Below are 15131 nucleotides of genomic sequence, written 5' to 3' on the forward strand. Positions count from 1 at the left end.
TTATGAGATAGGACCTAAATTAATTTAATCTAAAGTAGTAGGGGAAAGCAATGGAAAAATAGGATATACTTTCTTCACTGTTCCATTTAGCTTTCTATTCTGTGATCACCATTAGGGTACCCTAGTCATACTCACAGGAAAGTCCAGCCAACAACAAAATAAAGAGAAGAGCTTGGATATCCGCTCTTGCCTCAGTTTATCAATCCTTTTCTCCACCCTCTAACTCTCACAAATCTCATCTCATGAAACAACTGTGGCTTTCTATTTTGCCTTGGCCACCCAGGGGGAAAGTCCAGGAGGAAGTACAGGAGACATCACCCTGCCCCCATCTCATGATATCTCCACTCTATTGCTGCCTTTTTCCTGCTGCTATTCTATCTTCTCTCAATAGTTTCCATCACACAATCCTCACCTCTTGAGTCAAATTCAGACTCATGCCAGCTATGCAGCCCCAGAAAGAGGAGAGGGTAAATTTCCTTCACACAATAGGAAGACTGAAGCTGCATATGAACATCTTTCAACATAGCTTTTATTCTTAAGGTTCCTCAAAAGTGTGGATTCTCTGATGTATAACAAGACTGTAGCTCCGACTGAATGTCTTTCCACACTGCTTGCATTCATAAGGTCTCTCACCAGTATGGATTCTCTGATGTGTAATAAGATTGGGGCTTTGACTGAAAGTCTTTCCACACTGCTTGCATTCATAAGGTTTCTCACCAGTGTGTGTTCTCTGATGTACAGCAAGATGGGACCTTTCTTTGAATAGCTTTCCACACTGCTTGCATCCATAAGGTCTCTCACCAGTGTGGATTTTCTGATGTGTAATAAGATTGGGGCTCTTACTGAATGTCTTTCCACATTGCTTACATTCATAAGGTTTCTCACCAGTGTGGATTCTCTGATGTACACCAAGACGGGACCTTTCTCTGAATGTCTTTCCACACTGCTTGCATTCATAAGGTTTCTCATCAGTGTGTGTTCTCTGATGTACAGCAAGATGGGACCTTTCTCTGAAAGTCTTTCCACACTGCTTGCATTCATAAGGTTTCTCACCAGTGTGGATTCTCTGATGTGCAACAAGATGGGACCTTTCTCTGAATGTCTTTCCACATTGCTTGCATTCATAAGGTTTCTCACCAGTGTGCGTTCTCTGATGTAAACCAAGACTGTAGCTCCGACTGAATGTCTTTCCACATTGCTTGCATTCATAAGGTCTCTCACCAGTGTGAATTCTCTGATGTGTAATAAGATTGTGACTCTGACTGAACATCTTTCCACACTGCTTACATTCATAAGGTCTCTCACCAGTGTGTGTTCTCTGATGTACAGCAAGACGGGACCTTTCTTTGAATGCCTTTCCACATTGCTTGCATTCATAAGGTTTCTCCCCAGTGTGGACTTGCTGATGTAGAGCAAAAGAAGAGCTATACATGAATATCTTTCCGCATTGATTTCTTTCACTACATTTATCCTCAGTGTGCCTTCTTTGATGTTCAATATGAGATGAATTTTGAGGTGCAACACAAAATTGTCTGAAAGCAAAGTTATTGGGACCATCACTCAGGAATCTTTGTAGGTCCATTTCTTCCACAGAAGGGCTCTTCTCTGTTGGATTTGCTTTCATTTCATATCTGATCTCTCCTTCTAAAAGAAACAAACAGTAAAACATACATATAGAGAGACATATACACATATATAACTCTATCCCCTTTCCTCAACTGTCAGAACATAAACCGCTTTATATCCTATTTCCTCAGGTAAGAAGAAAAGTCTTACAATTTAAATGGGTATAATCCATCCTTTGAAAATGTCATTACCTCAAGCTAAAGAACAATTTAAATAACAAAGAGCCTCCCATGTGATCTCATTGGCTTTTCATAACAAATCTGGGATACTGGCCAGGCTAACTTTTATTACATTCCTAACTCAGACCATAACCTCAGAAAGGCTGGATGATTGACTTGACCTGAAATCCTGGTAGCTGAGACCAAATCTTGTGACTGGGCATGCTCTGTCTACAGTACTAGACAATTCACTTTCAATCTTTTTGCTTTTATTTTCATTGTCTATACATTCAATCCTCCCTTCATAGGTATGACACCACTGGGTGCATGTAGACTAAATATGCCTACTATTTCATCATCTACCTTCTCTGTATACATTATGTAATTCCCTGCATGATTGCTTTCAACCTCATTTTTTATTCCTGTATATGAGATCAGATGAAGAAATTCAGCACTTTTTTTTTCATTTATCCAAGGCATAAAATATTTTGTTCTGTTCCCTAATCCTTGAGGGCAGCCATTACTTTTCTTTGAATGCCTCTTTTCACTAAAATAAAATCATTCTTCTAAATACAATTTAAACAAAAACATGGCATTTCCCATATTTAAAAATATGTCTCATACAGTAAGTTGTATCCATGATCCTTTTGTAAAGAAATGGGCAAGAAAGACTGTACAATTTTCTTCCTATTTCCCACCTTATATAGCTACTGGCATTTTCATGATATTCTTCTTAAAAGTCCCAATCCAGGTTGTGGTGCATTCTCATTGTACCTCAGAAACTTGCTAGGATTTTTAAGCCAGAGAAAGTCACAGGAGCTGTGTTGGTCTCAGGCTCCTCAACTATGACATGGGCATAATATCAAGTGACTCCTAGGGTTCCTATAATGATCTAACAAGATAATATTTATAGAGTGTATGACACATACTAGGGGCCATATGAAAATAGTGGTGTTTATTTTTATCATTAGAATTTGGATTATTTCCTCCTTTAATTTCTTTTCTCCTTAAACTGTCATTCTCTTTCACTCCTCTAGTTCCTCATTCCCCTGTTGAATTAAATACATTTCCATTCCCCAAAATTCCTTTCTCCCTAGATCATTTCAGAGTGAGATTCAGGATCTGTTGCTTCTTTCTAAACCACCTCCATGCCTTAGTTCTAGACTGAGCTCCAGGACAGCCCAAACTGGTGTTTCTCTTCCTTTGTAAGCTCAGGACTTAGCAAGGTTCCTAAAACATATTTATTATTTAATACCTGTTTACTGACTGGGCCCAGGGATTAGGTCAGTTCCAAAGATCCTTGCCTTCTGGTCTCTCTCCTAGAAGGCAAATACATGCTCTGGCCTCAGCCATGTTTCTGTCTTTAATTCTTATTTCTCAGCTGTCAACAGTAACTCCATTGGAACTAGAGCAGACCCAATCCTTAAGATCCCAGGGGTTTATCTCTAGGCTCTCATTTCCCTAAAGTGAGGTGCTATGGTCTCCTGATTGCCCAATAACAGGACAAAGACTGAGCCCAGAGACCAGGAAAGGGCCTAGGCTGATGATTTAGGGAAAGCTCTCCTTCTAGCTTAAGAAAATCTCTTTCCATGGGCAAAGAAGCCCATTCAATCCCTCATCAAAGGCCATCTATTCCTCCCTGCCGTGCCCCCATTATTCCCTCATCTTCAGCCTTTCCCACACTAATGACCTAATGACTCTCTTCCTCTGGGCACCAATAAACCACTTGTCCTCAATGCTCCAAACACTCTCACTTGATCTCTTTATCCCCATGAGATACTGTCCAATGTCTGTCCTCAGGGTTGGGGCTAGATTGCTAGAAATGGCCATTTGTAAGGAGTTGTGTTGGTGCCTTTCCCTTATTTTCTCTGCTCTACTTTCTCCCAGAATCCTCAGTACCTTGAAGCCCCAGGTAACCTCCCCCCATCAGACCTCCCTAGTGCTCCTGCTCTTCAGGGCCTTCCCTCTCATGATTGACTGCCCTGGAGGTGGGATCTAGAGGGCTTCTACAGAACTGTCAGTATGATGCTATCTGCTTCAGCAGAGGGTGAGCTTCATGAGGCCAGGAGATATCCATTGTAGCTCTTTATGTCCCCCATAAACTTAGCCCAGGACCCAACACTGAATAAGCACTCATACGTGTTTCTGGATACTAAAGAGCTCAAAGGGAATAATCTTAGCCCTTCTGGCACCTGTAGAAGACTTCTAGGCCCTTCAGTTTCAAACACTGACTTTTTAGAGGGTCACAGACTGATCCCCTGAAGTGAACAGATAGGAAATGGAGTCCAACAGTCTCATCTTACAAAGAGGGAAACTGGAGCTCAAGGTTTCAGTGACTTGCCAAGGGAGTCCCTGCTAAAGACTCCAAAAAAGAATTCTGAGTTGGATCCTCCTGCCCCCAAATGTAGCCCTAGCTTTACCAGAGCACCCAGAAGCCTCTGGTCACCCTGGCTCTCCCATGCTTCTTTTCCTCTCCCTCACCTGGGCAGCAGCTCCTCAGGCCTTCTTGCCCCAGCATCCATGGGGCTTCCCTCTGCTCCAAATAAGAGATCATGTCTTCTGGGGGAGCTGGAAACCCTGGGCATGGGGGACCAGTCAGGAAGGAGTATGGAGAGAAGCTCATCACTAAGTTATCTTTATGGAAAGGTTGGGGAGTCCAGTGACTCTTCTCAAAGACTCTGTCCAGGGGGGTTCCCACAAGAGTCTGTTCTCACCCCTCAGTGTCTATAATGCAGGAGCCCAGGGTAGAATGGGCCTGTTACCCTGCTGGAGGAACTGGAATGAACAAGAACCTCCTCCCTCAACGCTGTTCTGGTCCATTCTGGAAGAAACACCTAAACTCCCAGGGGTCATTGTTCTGGGTCAGTCTGAAGTTCCAGACACAAGGACCTCAAGGGATTGGGCTTTTGTCCCATCACTCTGAGTGCTCTTCCCTCCCTGACATCTCTCTGAGGCTCCTGGACTGTTCTCTCAGGGAGTCTTTTCTCCTGGGGAACTATACAATTCTGGTTGGGCCCAATGCTGCCTCTCAAACAGTCCATTCTTCCTGACAATCTCAGAGGAGGGCAAGTAGGGACTGCAGGAGACGTACAGGGAGCCCTGGAAGAGAGTCTCCATAGCATTTGGGGGGGTGGAGAAGGTTGGGGAACCAATTTGGAACCAGAATGTTAGATTTCAGGTCATTTTTTTTTATCTGGAAATGAGAGGCAGCTAGAAAAGGAGGGACCTGGGATTAGAGGCAAGAAGGTCTCAGTTTACATTTCATCACAAACAGCTCTTATGTGGGTACCTCAGAACAAGGTGCTTAATTGAATCTATTTCCTCATCTGTAAAATGGGAATAATTGTGTCACTGAATTAGGAAGATGAAGGTGAGGAAGAAGTGACATAATATTATAGAGAAAACCCTTAGCAGAACTCCAGGTCAAGAGCAGGTCATTATAAATGCTTCATCCCTTCCCTCCCTTTCTCAGTGGATCTGTTGGAAGCTTAGGGCAATAGGAAGGAAGGCTAAGGACAAATAATCTCTCCTGGGGATACCTAGAAACTGTGAGCTACCAGATTATGCTGGTTAAAGAGAAAAAGATAGCCAATAGTAGATCCACCTCAAAGAGGAAGATGGTGGGAGGAAAATCCTCCTGAACAGTTTTCCCAGATGGGTTTGGGAGACCCAATTCCAGACCAGGGAGAGGAAAGCCAGAATCAGCTCTGTCCATGTCTGAGATTCTCCAACAGGCATTTGATCTTGGACTTCAGAAGCACCAAAGGGAACCTGAAGGTCCTGTTACACACTGCAAAGTCCTTTTACAGGAGAACCAGGAAGCAGGAGGGCCCTGGCTCTGGGACTCATCATACCAGCCCTTGTCCCTTCCTCATGGCTAAAAACTGCTCCCAACCCTGCCTGTTGCTAAAGGCAATATCCCCTTGGATGGAAGATTCAGGTAACAGGGAGAGGGTCTCCTTACCCACAGAGAGAAGGTTCCAGGCATTCTCCAGCATTACCTCCTTGTACAGCTCCTTCTGGGGAGGGGACAAGAGGTGCCACTCCTCCTGAGTGAAGTCCACAGCCACATCCTTGAATGTCACCACATCCTAGAGCAACCCAAGTGAGAGAACAGAGGATTGAAAGGCACATCAGAATAAAGACTCCAGCTCTGGTCAATTATAGGAAGAAACTGACCCACAGAGAAGGGAGGGGCCCAAAGGTCCCACCGTTTGTCAGCATCAGAGCCAGCATTTGAAGCTGAGACTTTAAGAGCCCAATGGAAGTTTGAGAAAAGCAGCTCTATGATGCTCCTGAAGGAAGCCAAGAAGTTTCTATTGTGTCAAGGGAAATATTTGGGGACCTCCATTACAGCTTGGATCCCAAGGGCCTCCATGGTGGGATGTAGGAGTCAGAGTCACGTGTCTGTTTCCCTGTTGCTGCATTCCAGTTCAGCCAGTGATAATGTGAGAGTCATCAACATGCCAGAGCCTGAGTCAGAGAAGGGAGATACCCAGGGCATCTCAAGGACCAGAAACTTTCATTTCCATTACTTCTACATTCAGCACCTGTTCTGCACTTCTGAGGATTCCCAAAGAGGCAAAAGACAATCCTTGCTCCCCAAGAGCTCATAGTCCAGTGGAGGAGGGAGACAATATGCAGACACAATGTGAGCTCTGTCTAGGAGAAATAGGGAAGAATGGAAAGAATGAAGTCACTCTGACTAAGAGGGATGAGGGAAGGTTTCCTGTAGAAAGATTTTAGTCTTTAGTTGGGACTTAACAGGAAGTTAAAAGGGGTAAGTGATATGAAATGTGGATGAAAAACATTCCAGACATGAGATAAAGCCATTGAAAATGCCTGGAACTAGACACAGCCAGATCACATGGTGGATAGAGTGCCAGATGTGGAGTCAGGAAGACATGGGTTCAAATGTGACCACAGTTACTTCCTAGCTGTGTGATCCTGGGTAAATCACTTAACTCTGATTACCTAGCCCTCATCACTCATCTATCTTAGAACTGATGCTAAGACGGAAGGTACGGACAAACCTTTTCCATTTTGGGCCAGTTAGGTGACTCCATGAATAGAGAACTAGAATTAGAGACAGAAGGTTCTGATTTCAAATATGACCTCTGACACTTCCTATGTGACCCTGGGTAAGCCACTTATCCCCAATTGCCTACCCATCTTCTGCCTCACAACAGATGCTTACCATCAATTCTAAGACAGAAAGCAAAGGATTTTTTTTAAGTCTACAGCTGAAGGAATCCAGGAGGTCAGGTTCCCTAGATCTAAGAATACAGACTGGAGTAATAAATATGATGAGAAAGAGAGCTTTGAACACCAAACGGAATGTTTTGTATTGGATCCTGGAAAGAATATGGAGCCACTGGGGTTTACGGAGTATGGGAGTGACATGATCAGAACTGCACTGTAGGAAAATCACTCTGGTGGGAGAATGGAGGAGACCTTGGACTGGGGAGAGCCTTGTGAAAGACAGACCCAGCAACAGGTTGTCTCTTAATAGTACAGGAGGGAAGGTGATGTGGGCTTCCACAGGATGATGGCAGTGACACAGGACAGAAGGGGGAGTATTGGAGAGATGCTGAAAAGGTGAAACTGCCTGATCCTGGTGCCATATTGGATATGTGGGTAAGAGACAGTGAGGCATCAAAGGGGGCTCCTTGGTTTTGAACCTGAGGGATGAGGAAGATACAGCTATAGAGAAGGTAGGGGTTCTGTCTAGGTGAGAGAGAACAATGTGTTTGGGAAACACTGAGCTCAAGATGTCAACTGGTCATCTAGTGTGAAATCCCTGGTGGAAATTAAGAGATGAAAGACCAGAGTTAAGTACAGAAATTAAGGCAGAAAATGTAGATCTGGGATTCATCAGCAGAGAGATGGTACTTGCATCCCTGGTAGCTAATGAGATCACCAAGTAAAGAAGTCTGGAGGGAGAAGAGTAGAGGGCCAAAGACAGGGCTGGAGGAATTCCCTCATCCTAACCCTAGAGTTACAAGATCTAGAGGAGGAGTCAGCAGAGAATACAGAGAATCACAGGTCAGAGAAGTAGGAGTTAAACTAGGAGAGAGAGAGAGCTGTGTCCTAAAATCTTAGAGAGAAGAGAATATCAAAGAGGAAAGAGTGGTTCAGAAGCATCAAAGGCTGAAGAGAGGATTGAGAGAAGGAGGTCTGAGGGGGTGGACTCTATTGTCTCAGAAAGAGAAGAGCATATGGGGAGGAGGTAGAGAGGAGAAGGCAAAGTCTGAGAAGATGGAGAAAGGAAGGAGGCCCTACATTGACATAGAAGAGGGTTCCTCAGATGAATGTTGTTATGGGTAAAGGGTGATGAGCCCTCACACTGAGGCTAGAGAGACTTGGTACCTGCAGTCTAGTTGTCCTCAGAGGAGGGAGGCTGCAACTTGTGTTGTGGGTGTGGGTGTGTCCAGTGTGGCACTTGGAGGACTGGAATAGCTTTGACTCCGGGACCAGATGTCCAGGCAAATGTAGAAGAAAATAAAGAAGTTAACTGTGACAAGTGAAAGATGAAATGCATGAGGAATCAAAGTTCTGCTCTTCTGAGCACATCAATTTAAAGCAAAGTACGCCAACTACCTAGCCAATAAGGACCAGGCCCTTTCCTGGGCTTAGAGCTGGATCTCGAAATCAGTGGGAAAAGAGACTTATCTACCTTAAAAGAGATGAATTAAATTAAATAAAAATAATTATTAATTTTATTTATTAATTTTTGTTTATTTTACTTAAAATAAAAATTAAAATGAAATAAAAATAAAAGAGATTAATTAAATGAAAATTAAATTAAAAATGAATGCAAAGGAAATAATCCAATGTTGGGTCATCTGCTTCCTGATTGAAGAAAAGATTAGGGACTTGCCAAATAGGGATGGGGAAGAGGGACAGAAGAAGTTCCCTGAAAAGGGGTACCACTCCATCTCAATATCTGTAAACAATCAAAAGAACAAAGAAGCAATAACTGATTGATCAATATGGATGTAGTTTGCAGATAAGACCCACTGAATACCTGAGACATACAATTAGGAGAAAAGTCCATCAGTCTTGGGATTTGACTGTGTTTCTGATCAACCTAAGCTCACGTCTTAGCTGAGGATCTCTAAACAGCAGGTACAGGTGGTCCAATTTCCCAGCTAGGCAGGATGATGTTCAAATAATGCAATGCAGTTTTCTCCCAATTCTCCCAATTGAATAAACTTTCCTCATCAGGCAGAATTTGGATGAGGCACACAACTGAATGGAAGGAACGGAGCCAGCTCCGAGTCACAAGATGGAGAATGTTTCCACAATTCACCCCTTGCTGCCCCAAACCCCTCCCTTCCTTCCCAAGAGGGAATCAGCTCAATAGATGGCACAAGGTTCACTTGTCCCAGCTTCTTCACACACCTACAGGAAATACTGAGACTATGCTTTATGGGAATACTGAGAACAGAGATTTTCTGGAAACAGCAGCCATGTCAATCTCGGCATCTCTCCTCAGAGAGGGGGAGCTCCACACTTTAGTCCACATAAATTTTGCTAGTGAAACCTCACAGAAGTGACTTCAGATTGAACAGAATTCTGAGAGTATCAAATCCAAAAATATAACTCAGGAGAAAAAAAATGTGATTTGCCCCTCATACTATGAAGAAGAGGGTCTCTAATAGGGGCTAGATAAAATCATAACTAAATTCATTTGGAAAAAAACAAAAGATCAACCATATCAAGGAAAATGATAAAAAGAAGCCAGGATAACTGGAGAACAGCACTGCCAGAGCTCAGACCAGATCACGAGTCAGTAGTCATCCTAAAGCTGGGGTATTGGTAAGATAATACGAAGATAAAGCAATTGAACAGATTAAAGAAAATAACTCCTGTCAAGGGGCAAACAAGCAATTTGAGAGAAAATTTCTTATTTGGTAAAAACTTAAGAAAACTGGAATGCAGCCTGAGAGGAAATGAGACTCAGGGCATAAGCCTATACCATACTCTACTAGATGTGGTTTAAGGATATGCAAGCTTAATATTAAAGATCACACTATAAGAAGGTAGAAGAGAAACATCTCATACACATCTCACAGCTACAGGGAGATGTGTGTAGAATACTAGTTTATTTTATCCCCAATTACAGGTAAAAACAAAGTCTAACATTCATGTTTTTAATTGAGTTCCAAATGGTCTCCGTACCTCCATTCTTGCTCCCTGAGAGAACAAGCAATCTGATCTAGACTTTACCTGAAGAATCACATAAAGTATTTTTCCTTATTAATCATTTTGTGGAAGAAATCTCAAACCAAAGAAAATGAAAGTAAGGAAAAAAGAGAAACATGTTTTGATCTGAATTTAGAGTCCATCAGTTCGCTCTCTGGAAGCAGATGGTTTTTCTCATCAGGGGTCCTTTCAGATTGTGTTATAACACTAAATTGCTGAGAACAGTTCAGGCGTTCACAAGTTCTGACCACGCAGTGTTGCTGTTAGCCTATAAAATGTTCTCCTGCTTCTGTTCATACTTTGCATCAGTTCATGGAAGCCTTCCCAGGTTTCTCAGAAATGATCCTGTCTCATTCCTCATAGCCCAACCAGGTTACACTATAATCACTCACCACAACTTGTTCGGCCATTCCCCAATTAATGGCTGTCCCTCCAATTCCAATTCTCTACTACCACAAAAAGATCTGCTATATAAATATCTTCATGTAAATAGGTTCTTTTCCCCTGTTGGGAATCTCTCTGGTATACAGGCCTTGATCAAAGGGTATGCCCAGTTTGAAAGTCTTTTGGGCAGAGTTCCAAATGGCCCCCAATGGTCAATCAATCAATGGACAACAACTCCACCAACAGTGCTTGAGTGTCCCAGCTTTCATACATCTCCGAAGTGATCATGTCCTTTTTATGGCACAATGTCCAAATTGGCAGGCGTGAGAGGGTGCCTCAGATGTGTTTTACTTTGCAATTCAAGGACACAAATGCTTAGCCAAACTCAAGATAGAGGCAATTATCCAAACTCAAGATAGAGGCAATTATCAAAAAAAATAATGTTTGATTACTTAAAAAAAGAAAAACTTCAGCACAGAACCTTAACCTCTGTTTGCCTCAGTGCCTTCAACTGTGAAATGATGAGAATAAGAGCATCTATCCCAGAGCATTATTACACAGATGGCTGAAAGCAGATTTTGGGGGGAACAGAAAGTCTGTATCCCGTTCTTTACCACTGAGCCGGATGCCCTCGTGACAAGCCCAGGATGTCTCCCTCAGGACCTCCCTAACCCTATTTGCACAGAAAACTTCTAGGCCTTCCAGAAACTTGCCCCTTTCTCTTCAGCCTGTTCAACAAGGGAAGGACTAGCCCAGTGAGGAATTCTACAGAACAGAGAAGGAATGTAAGCAGCTGCTGGCTCTGATAGAAACAGCTCTACTCAAGAACACTCAAAGCTCCTCTTCTGAGAAAAAAGCTCACCCCAAACTCCTCAGACTCTCTCTGGGTCAGGGAGCTCAGTAGCAGAAGGCCAGTGGGGGGGTGTCACACTGTGGTTACAAAAGCCACAGGGGAGCTCTCTGGGGGCCTCCCCAGCTGCCTGATTCTGGCTGTCACTGGCAAGAACCCTGACCATTCCTACAACAGGCTCCACTGGTTTATGACCTTCCATGCCTTACTTTCCCCTCACACCTCCCTCCTCCTCCTCTGACCCAGGGACACTGGCCTCCTAGCTGATCCTTGGCCAAGACCTTCTCTGGTCTGATTCTGGGCCTCTCCAGGGACTGTCTGTATCCCTGCAGGGAATGTTCTCCCTCCTGCTTCTGGCCTCCGAGCTTCCTTCCAGTCCCAGCTGAATCCTTCCCTCAGGAACCAATGATCTCTCCAGAACCCGGAAAGCCTTCCCTCCCACAATGCCTCCCTCCCTCTGGCCCCCACAGAACTGGTTTGGACAGGGCTGCTGAAGAGACTCCTAGGCCAGACTGGGGGGGAGGGGGGCCGGGAGGGCGGCTGATGGCTTCTCCCTTCCTTTGTGCTGAGCAGTGCCAGGCACACACAGGGTGTTTCTCCACACTGGCTGAGCTGGGATAAGAAGTGGGAGAGAGGAAGGAGCCAGAGGGACCCTGGAAGACTCGAGGACTTGAGGCAGAAGCCAGGGAGCAGCACCAGGAGGATGGCACAGACCAGGCCAGTCTCAAAAGGGAACAGGTGAAGAGCAGCAGAAGTAGAGGGTGCGAGTGTGGCAGGCAAGCAGAGAGCCAAGGTGCTCACTTGTGCCCAGGGAGAAATACAAAGTGGGAGGCGGTGGTTGGGGGTAGCTCCAAGGGCCAAGGAATCGCTCCCAAATCTGGGAAGAAAGCCCAGAAGTGTTGTTCCTCCTGCCTGGGATGTAGGTACAGAAATGGCCCAGCTGGAAGGAGGGAGAAGCTTCCTGGCCCATCCTGTGTCACAGCCAGGGAAGGACCTCCCTGGCTGATGAGGCCCCAGTCTGGGGCTGGAATGCACTTACCTGGCCCGGGAGTCTGTCCCTCTCAAAGGCCATCCCTGGGACTTGAGGCTCCCTGTTGAGGCAGCAAAGTAGCCCCAGTGAGTGCATCTGGGGAAGCTCCTCCATCCTTTCCCAGCCTCGTCTTCCCAGGGTCCTGTCCCCCCCCCCCCCATTTATGGCCCCCTGAACAGAGCTCCAGCCACAGCTCTTCCCAATAGGCCTTCCTTGGCTCAGGGAATGTCTGACTTCTCTGCCCTTCTGAGCAGCCTGGAGCCCCCTCCTGGGCCCTTCCTGCCCTCTTTCTCCCCGTGTAGAAAAGCCCATCTTCCTCACTGCCTTTGGGTTCACTCTGTGGGCCCTTGGTTGGACAGGAGAAGAGAGCTGCCCGGATCTCCCTCCCAGTTCCAGATCTGGCTCAGCCCCATCACTCCTGGGGGCCTCTGCACCCTGGGCTGGGGAGGGAGAAGGGACTCAGAGGGCACAGGTTTTCCCTTCTTTTCCCAGACCCCAGGCTGTCCTACAGAGATGTCCTCGGGGTGAAGGGCCACAGGAGTCACCTAGGGCTGGGCCTGCCCTCAGGGGAGAGCTTGCTACCAGCAAGGAGGGGGGGCAGCTTGGGAAGTGAAGAGGGTCTGAAGGGGCAGCTGAACCCCCTCCCTCTGTTCCTCCTGGTCTGTCCCCTCCCTTCTCCCATCTTCCCAGACCCCCAAGAGGTAGCAGGGCCTGGGATCCCACATAGGAGGGGCCCAGGCAGAACCCCCAGGGCTCAGGGTGGGAGCCCAAACCCCACAGGCAGGGAAGGGGCCTGAGGGCTCTGCCAGAAGGGGGAACAGGGAAGCCTGGGGAAGGGGAGCCAAGGGAGGGGCTGGGAAGGCACAAGGTACCACAGAGCTGCAAGGAGGGCAGGGACCCCGGAGAGACTCAAGTGTTCCCGGGTGGCTGAGCCTGGGGAAACAGATGAAGGGGTGCTGTGGTCTCCCTAGGAGCTGGGGAGGGTGCCTGGGACCCTCTGGCACAGCTGAGGATGGGAATCCCTAAAGGAAGCTGGAGCCAGGGAGCCCAAGGCCTGGGACCTGATGGGGTCCTGCCCAAGGGCCAGGGGGCCAAATAAAAGGGCCAGGAAAGGAAAGGGCTTTGGCTCCTGGGGGAGCTAGAGGGCAGGAAGGCAGAGCTCAGAAAGCCCAGTCTGAGCACAGCACAGAGGAGTCTCCAAGCAGGAGCTGGGGGTCAGGAATCCCTGGACCCCTGGAATGGTCCCTGTCTCCCCTTAGACCTCTCCCTGACCTCTAGACTCCACCCCAGGGTTGGGATCCACCTGGGCCACACCCACCAGACTGGGCAGGAGGGAGTCCCCCTCCCCCACCATCCTTGGGACCCTCCCCTTTCTGTGTCCTCCCCTCCCCTCAGACTGCCTGGATACAGCCTGAGGGAGATGGGGACAGCAGAGAGCTCCTGAGGGAGAGCAGGCCTCCATGCAGAGGGGGTTGGAGGGAATGTGAGGCCCACAACAAGGGTCCATCTGGGGATTCTGGGCAGGGTTGAACCATCTTAGGAGAATTGGGCAGGTGAAAGGGGGTCAGTGTGGGTGGGGGGAGGAGGGGGAGGGGTGGAGAAGGATGGAGAAAGGGAGGAGAAGGAAGGGGGGGGAGAACCAGGAACTGGGCCTGAACGTGGACAATAGGCCAAGGTAAAGCCAAAGCTGTGCTCTCAGGGGAAGGGATGGAGGAGGGGATGCAGGAGGACCACCTGGGAACTCTCTTATCCCAGAAGTCCTCAAGTGTCTGCTCAAGGCCCCCCCTGGGCTGGGGGTGGGGGATCATGGGGGTTCCTTCCAGTGCTCCATGGGGAGATCCTCTGGCCAGGAAGCCCTTCCAGGGTGCCAGTCCAGGCTCAAATTTCAGAGAGGAAAGCGTGAGCCAACAACAGCACAGGAAAGATATATCAGATTGGAACCCAGGCCCTCTCCACTGCAGACCTGGCACTCTCCCCTGTGCTCCTCAGTGGCCCAGGTGGGGCTTCCTTTGCCAGAGGGCAGTCCTCCCAGTGGAGAAGGCCTTCCTCCTCCTCCTCTCAGCCCTGCATCCCTCACTGTGGGACCTTCCTGGTGCTCTGCTGGCCTCCTCACCTCTCTTTTCCCTTCCTGCCAGCCTCCATTCAGCCCCTGTGGTGACTTTTCTATGCCCCCCCATCAAAATCCCCCATGATGCCTTTCGGCACTCCCAAACCTAATGACCCCATCCCCCTCCTCCTCGCCACATCCTCTGCCCCGGGCCACACAAGCCTCCTGGAGAGGTTCATGAACAGCACCTCCAGCTCCTGGCCAGGAGCACCTTCTCTGGCTATCCCTTTTGGACAGCGGACAGGCTCTCCCTCCCCAGCTTCCCTCCATTCCAAACGACAATCTCGCCTTCTCCCGGAAGCCGTCCTGAACCCCTCTTCACTCTCTGCTTTCTCTCTGGGCATTATTGCCTGTTTAGTCAGTGTAAAAGGGGATTCTTAATCTCTCGCTCTAACTTAACTGGGAAAAGAGCTGGCTGGCTCAGCGGACAGAGAGCCAGGCCCAAAGATCAGAGGTTCTGTTACCATGGAGACCAGCCCACAGGAAAAGGAAATAGAAACTGCTCCCAGAGAGGAAGTGATGTAAGACGGACCATCAACTGGGAGAGATAAAGGCAAGCAGGAAGTGCTTCTCTCTCAAGGGTTTCCTGAGGGTAGTGTGCTGCCCTGCCGCTGCCAATGGCACTGCCTCTGCCACGGCCACTGTCACTGCCACTTCCACTGGCTAGTGTTGGTTTGGCTGCTGGAGAGTGGTAGGAGAGGCATCTGTGTACTGTTTAGTGAGTGAGTTAGAATATAGAGGGATAAATAGTGTAGGTCCGGCCTGCTT

At 47.4% G+C, this 15131-nt stretch overlaps 1 protein-coding gene across 3 annotated transcripts; it reads right to left on the minus strand.

Moving 5' to 3' along the window:
* Nucleotides 1-509: 509 nt before the first annotated feature.
* LOC130454665 (zinc finger protein OZF-like) lies at nucleotides 510-14867 on the minus strand. Of its 3 annotated transcripts, XM_056800328.1 has the most exons (5): nucleotides 14764-14867; nucleotides 12266-12317; nucleotides 5749-5875; nucleotides 4266-4361; nucleotides 510-1644 (listed from the first exon to the last, which is right to left on the minus strand). In XM_056800328.1, the coding sequence occupies exons 2-5, from the start codon at nucleotides 12296-12298 to the stop codon at nucleotides 536-538; spliced, it is 1365 nt and encodes a 454-aa protein (XP_056656306.1). In that variant the 5' UTR covers nucleotides 12299-12317; nucleotides 14764-14867; the 3' UTR covers nucleotides 510-535. The 3 variants fall into 3 exon arrangements, with proteins under 3 accessions (XP_056656306.1, XP_056656307.1, XP_056656308.1); XM_056800329.1 differs by lacking the exon at nucleotides 4266-4361; XM_056800330.1 differs by lacking the exons at nucleotides 4266-4361; nucleotides 12266-12317; nucleotides 14764-14867 and adding an exon at nucleotides 6335-8439 and having other exon boundaries at nucleotides 5786-5875.
* Nucleotides 14868-15131: the final 264 nt, after the last annotated feature.

The sequence above is a fragment of the Monodelphis domestica genome, chromosome 5 (genome assembly GCF_027887165.1).
Source record: "Monodelphis domestica isolate mMonDom1 chromosome 5, mMonDom1.pri, whole genome shotgun sequence".
Taxonomy (NCBI): Eukaryota; Metazoa; Chordata; class Mammalia; order Didelphimorphia; family Didelphidae; genus Monodelphis; species Monodelphis domestica.

Bases quoted from the DNA above. Each gene is read 5' to 3' on its own strand.
- LOC130454665 (XM_056800328.1), bottom strand. From the start codon at position 12,298: ATGGCCTTTGAGAGGGACAGACTCCCGGGCCAG. The intron at 5,876-12,265 runs GTAAGTGCATTC...GGGTTGCTCTAG, and splicing joins GGGACAGACTCCCGGGCCAG to GATGTGGTGACATTCAAGGA. The intron at 1,645-4,265 runs GTGAGGGAGAGG...TGTTTCTTTTAG, and splicing joins CCTGAGGAGCTGCTGCCCAG to AAGGAGAGATCAGATATGAA.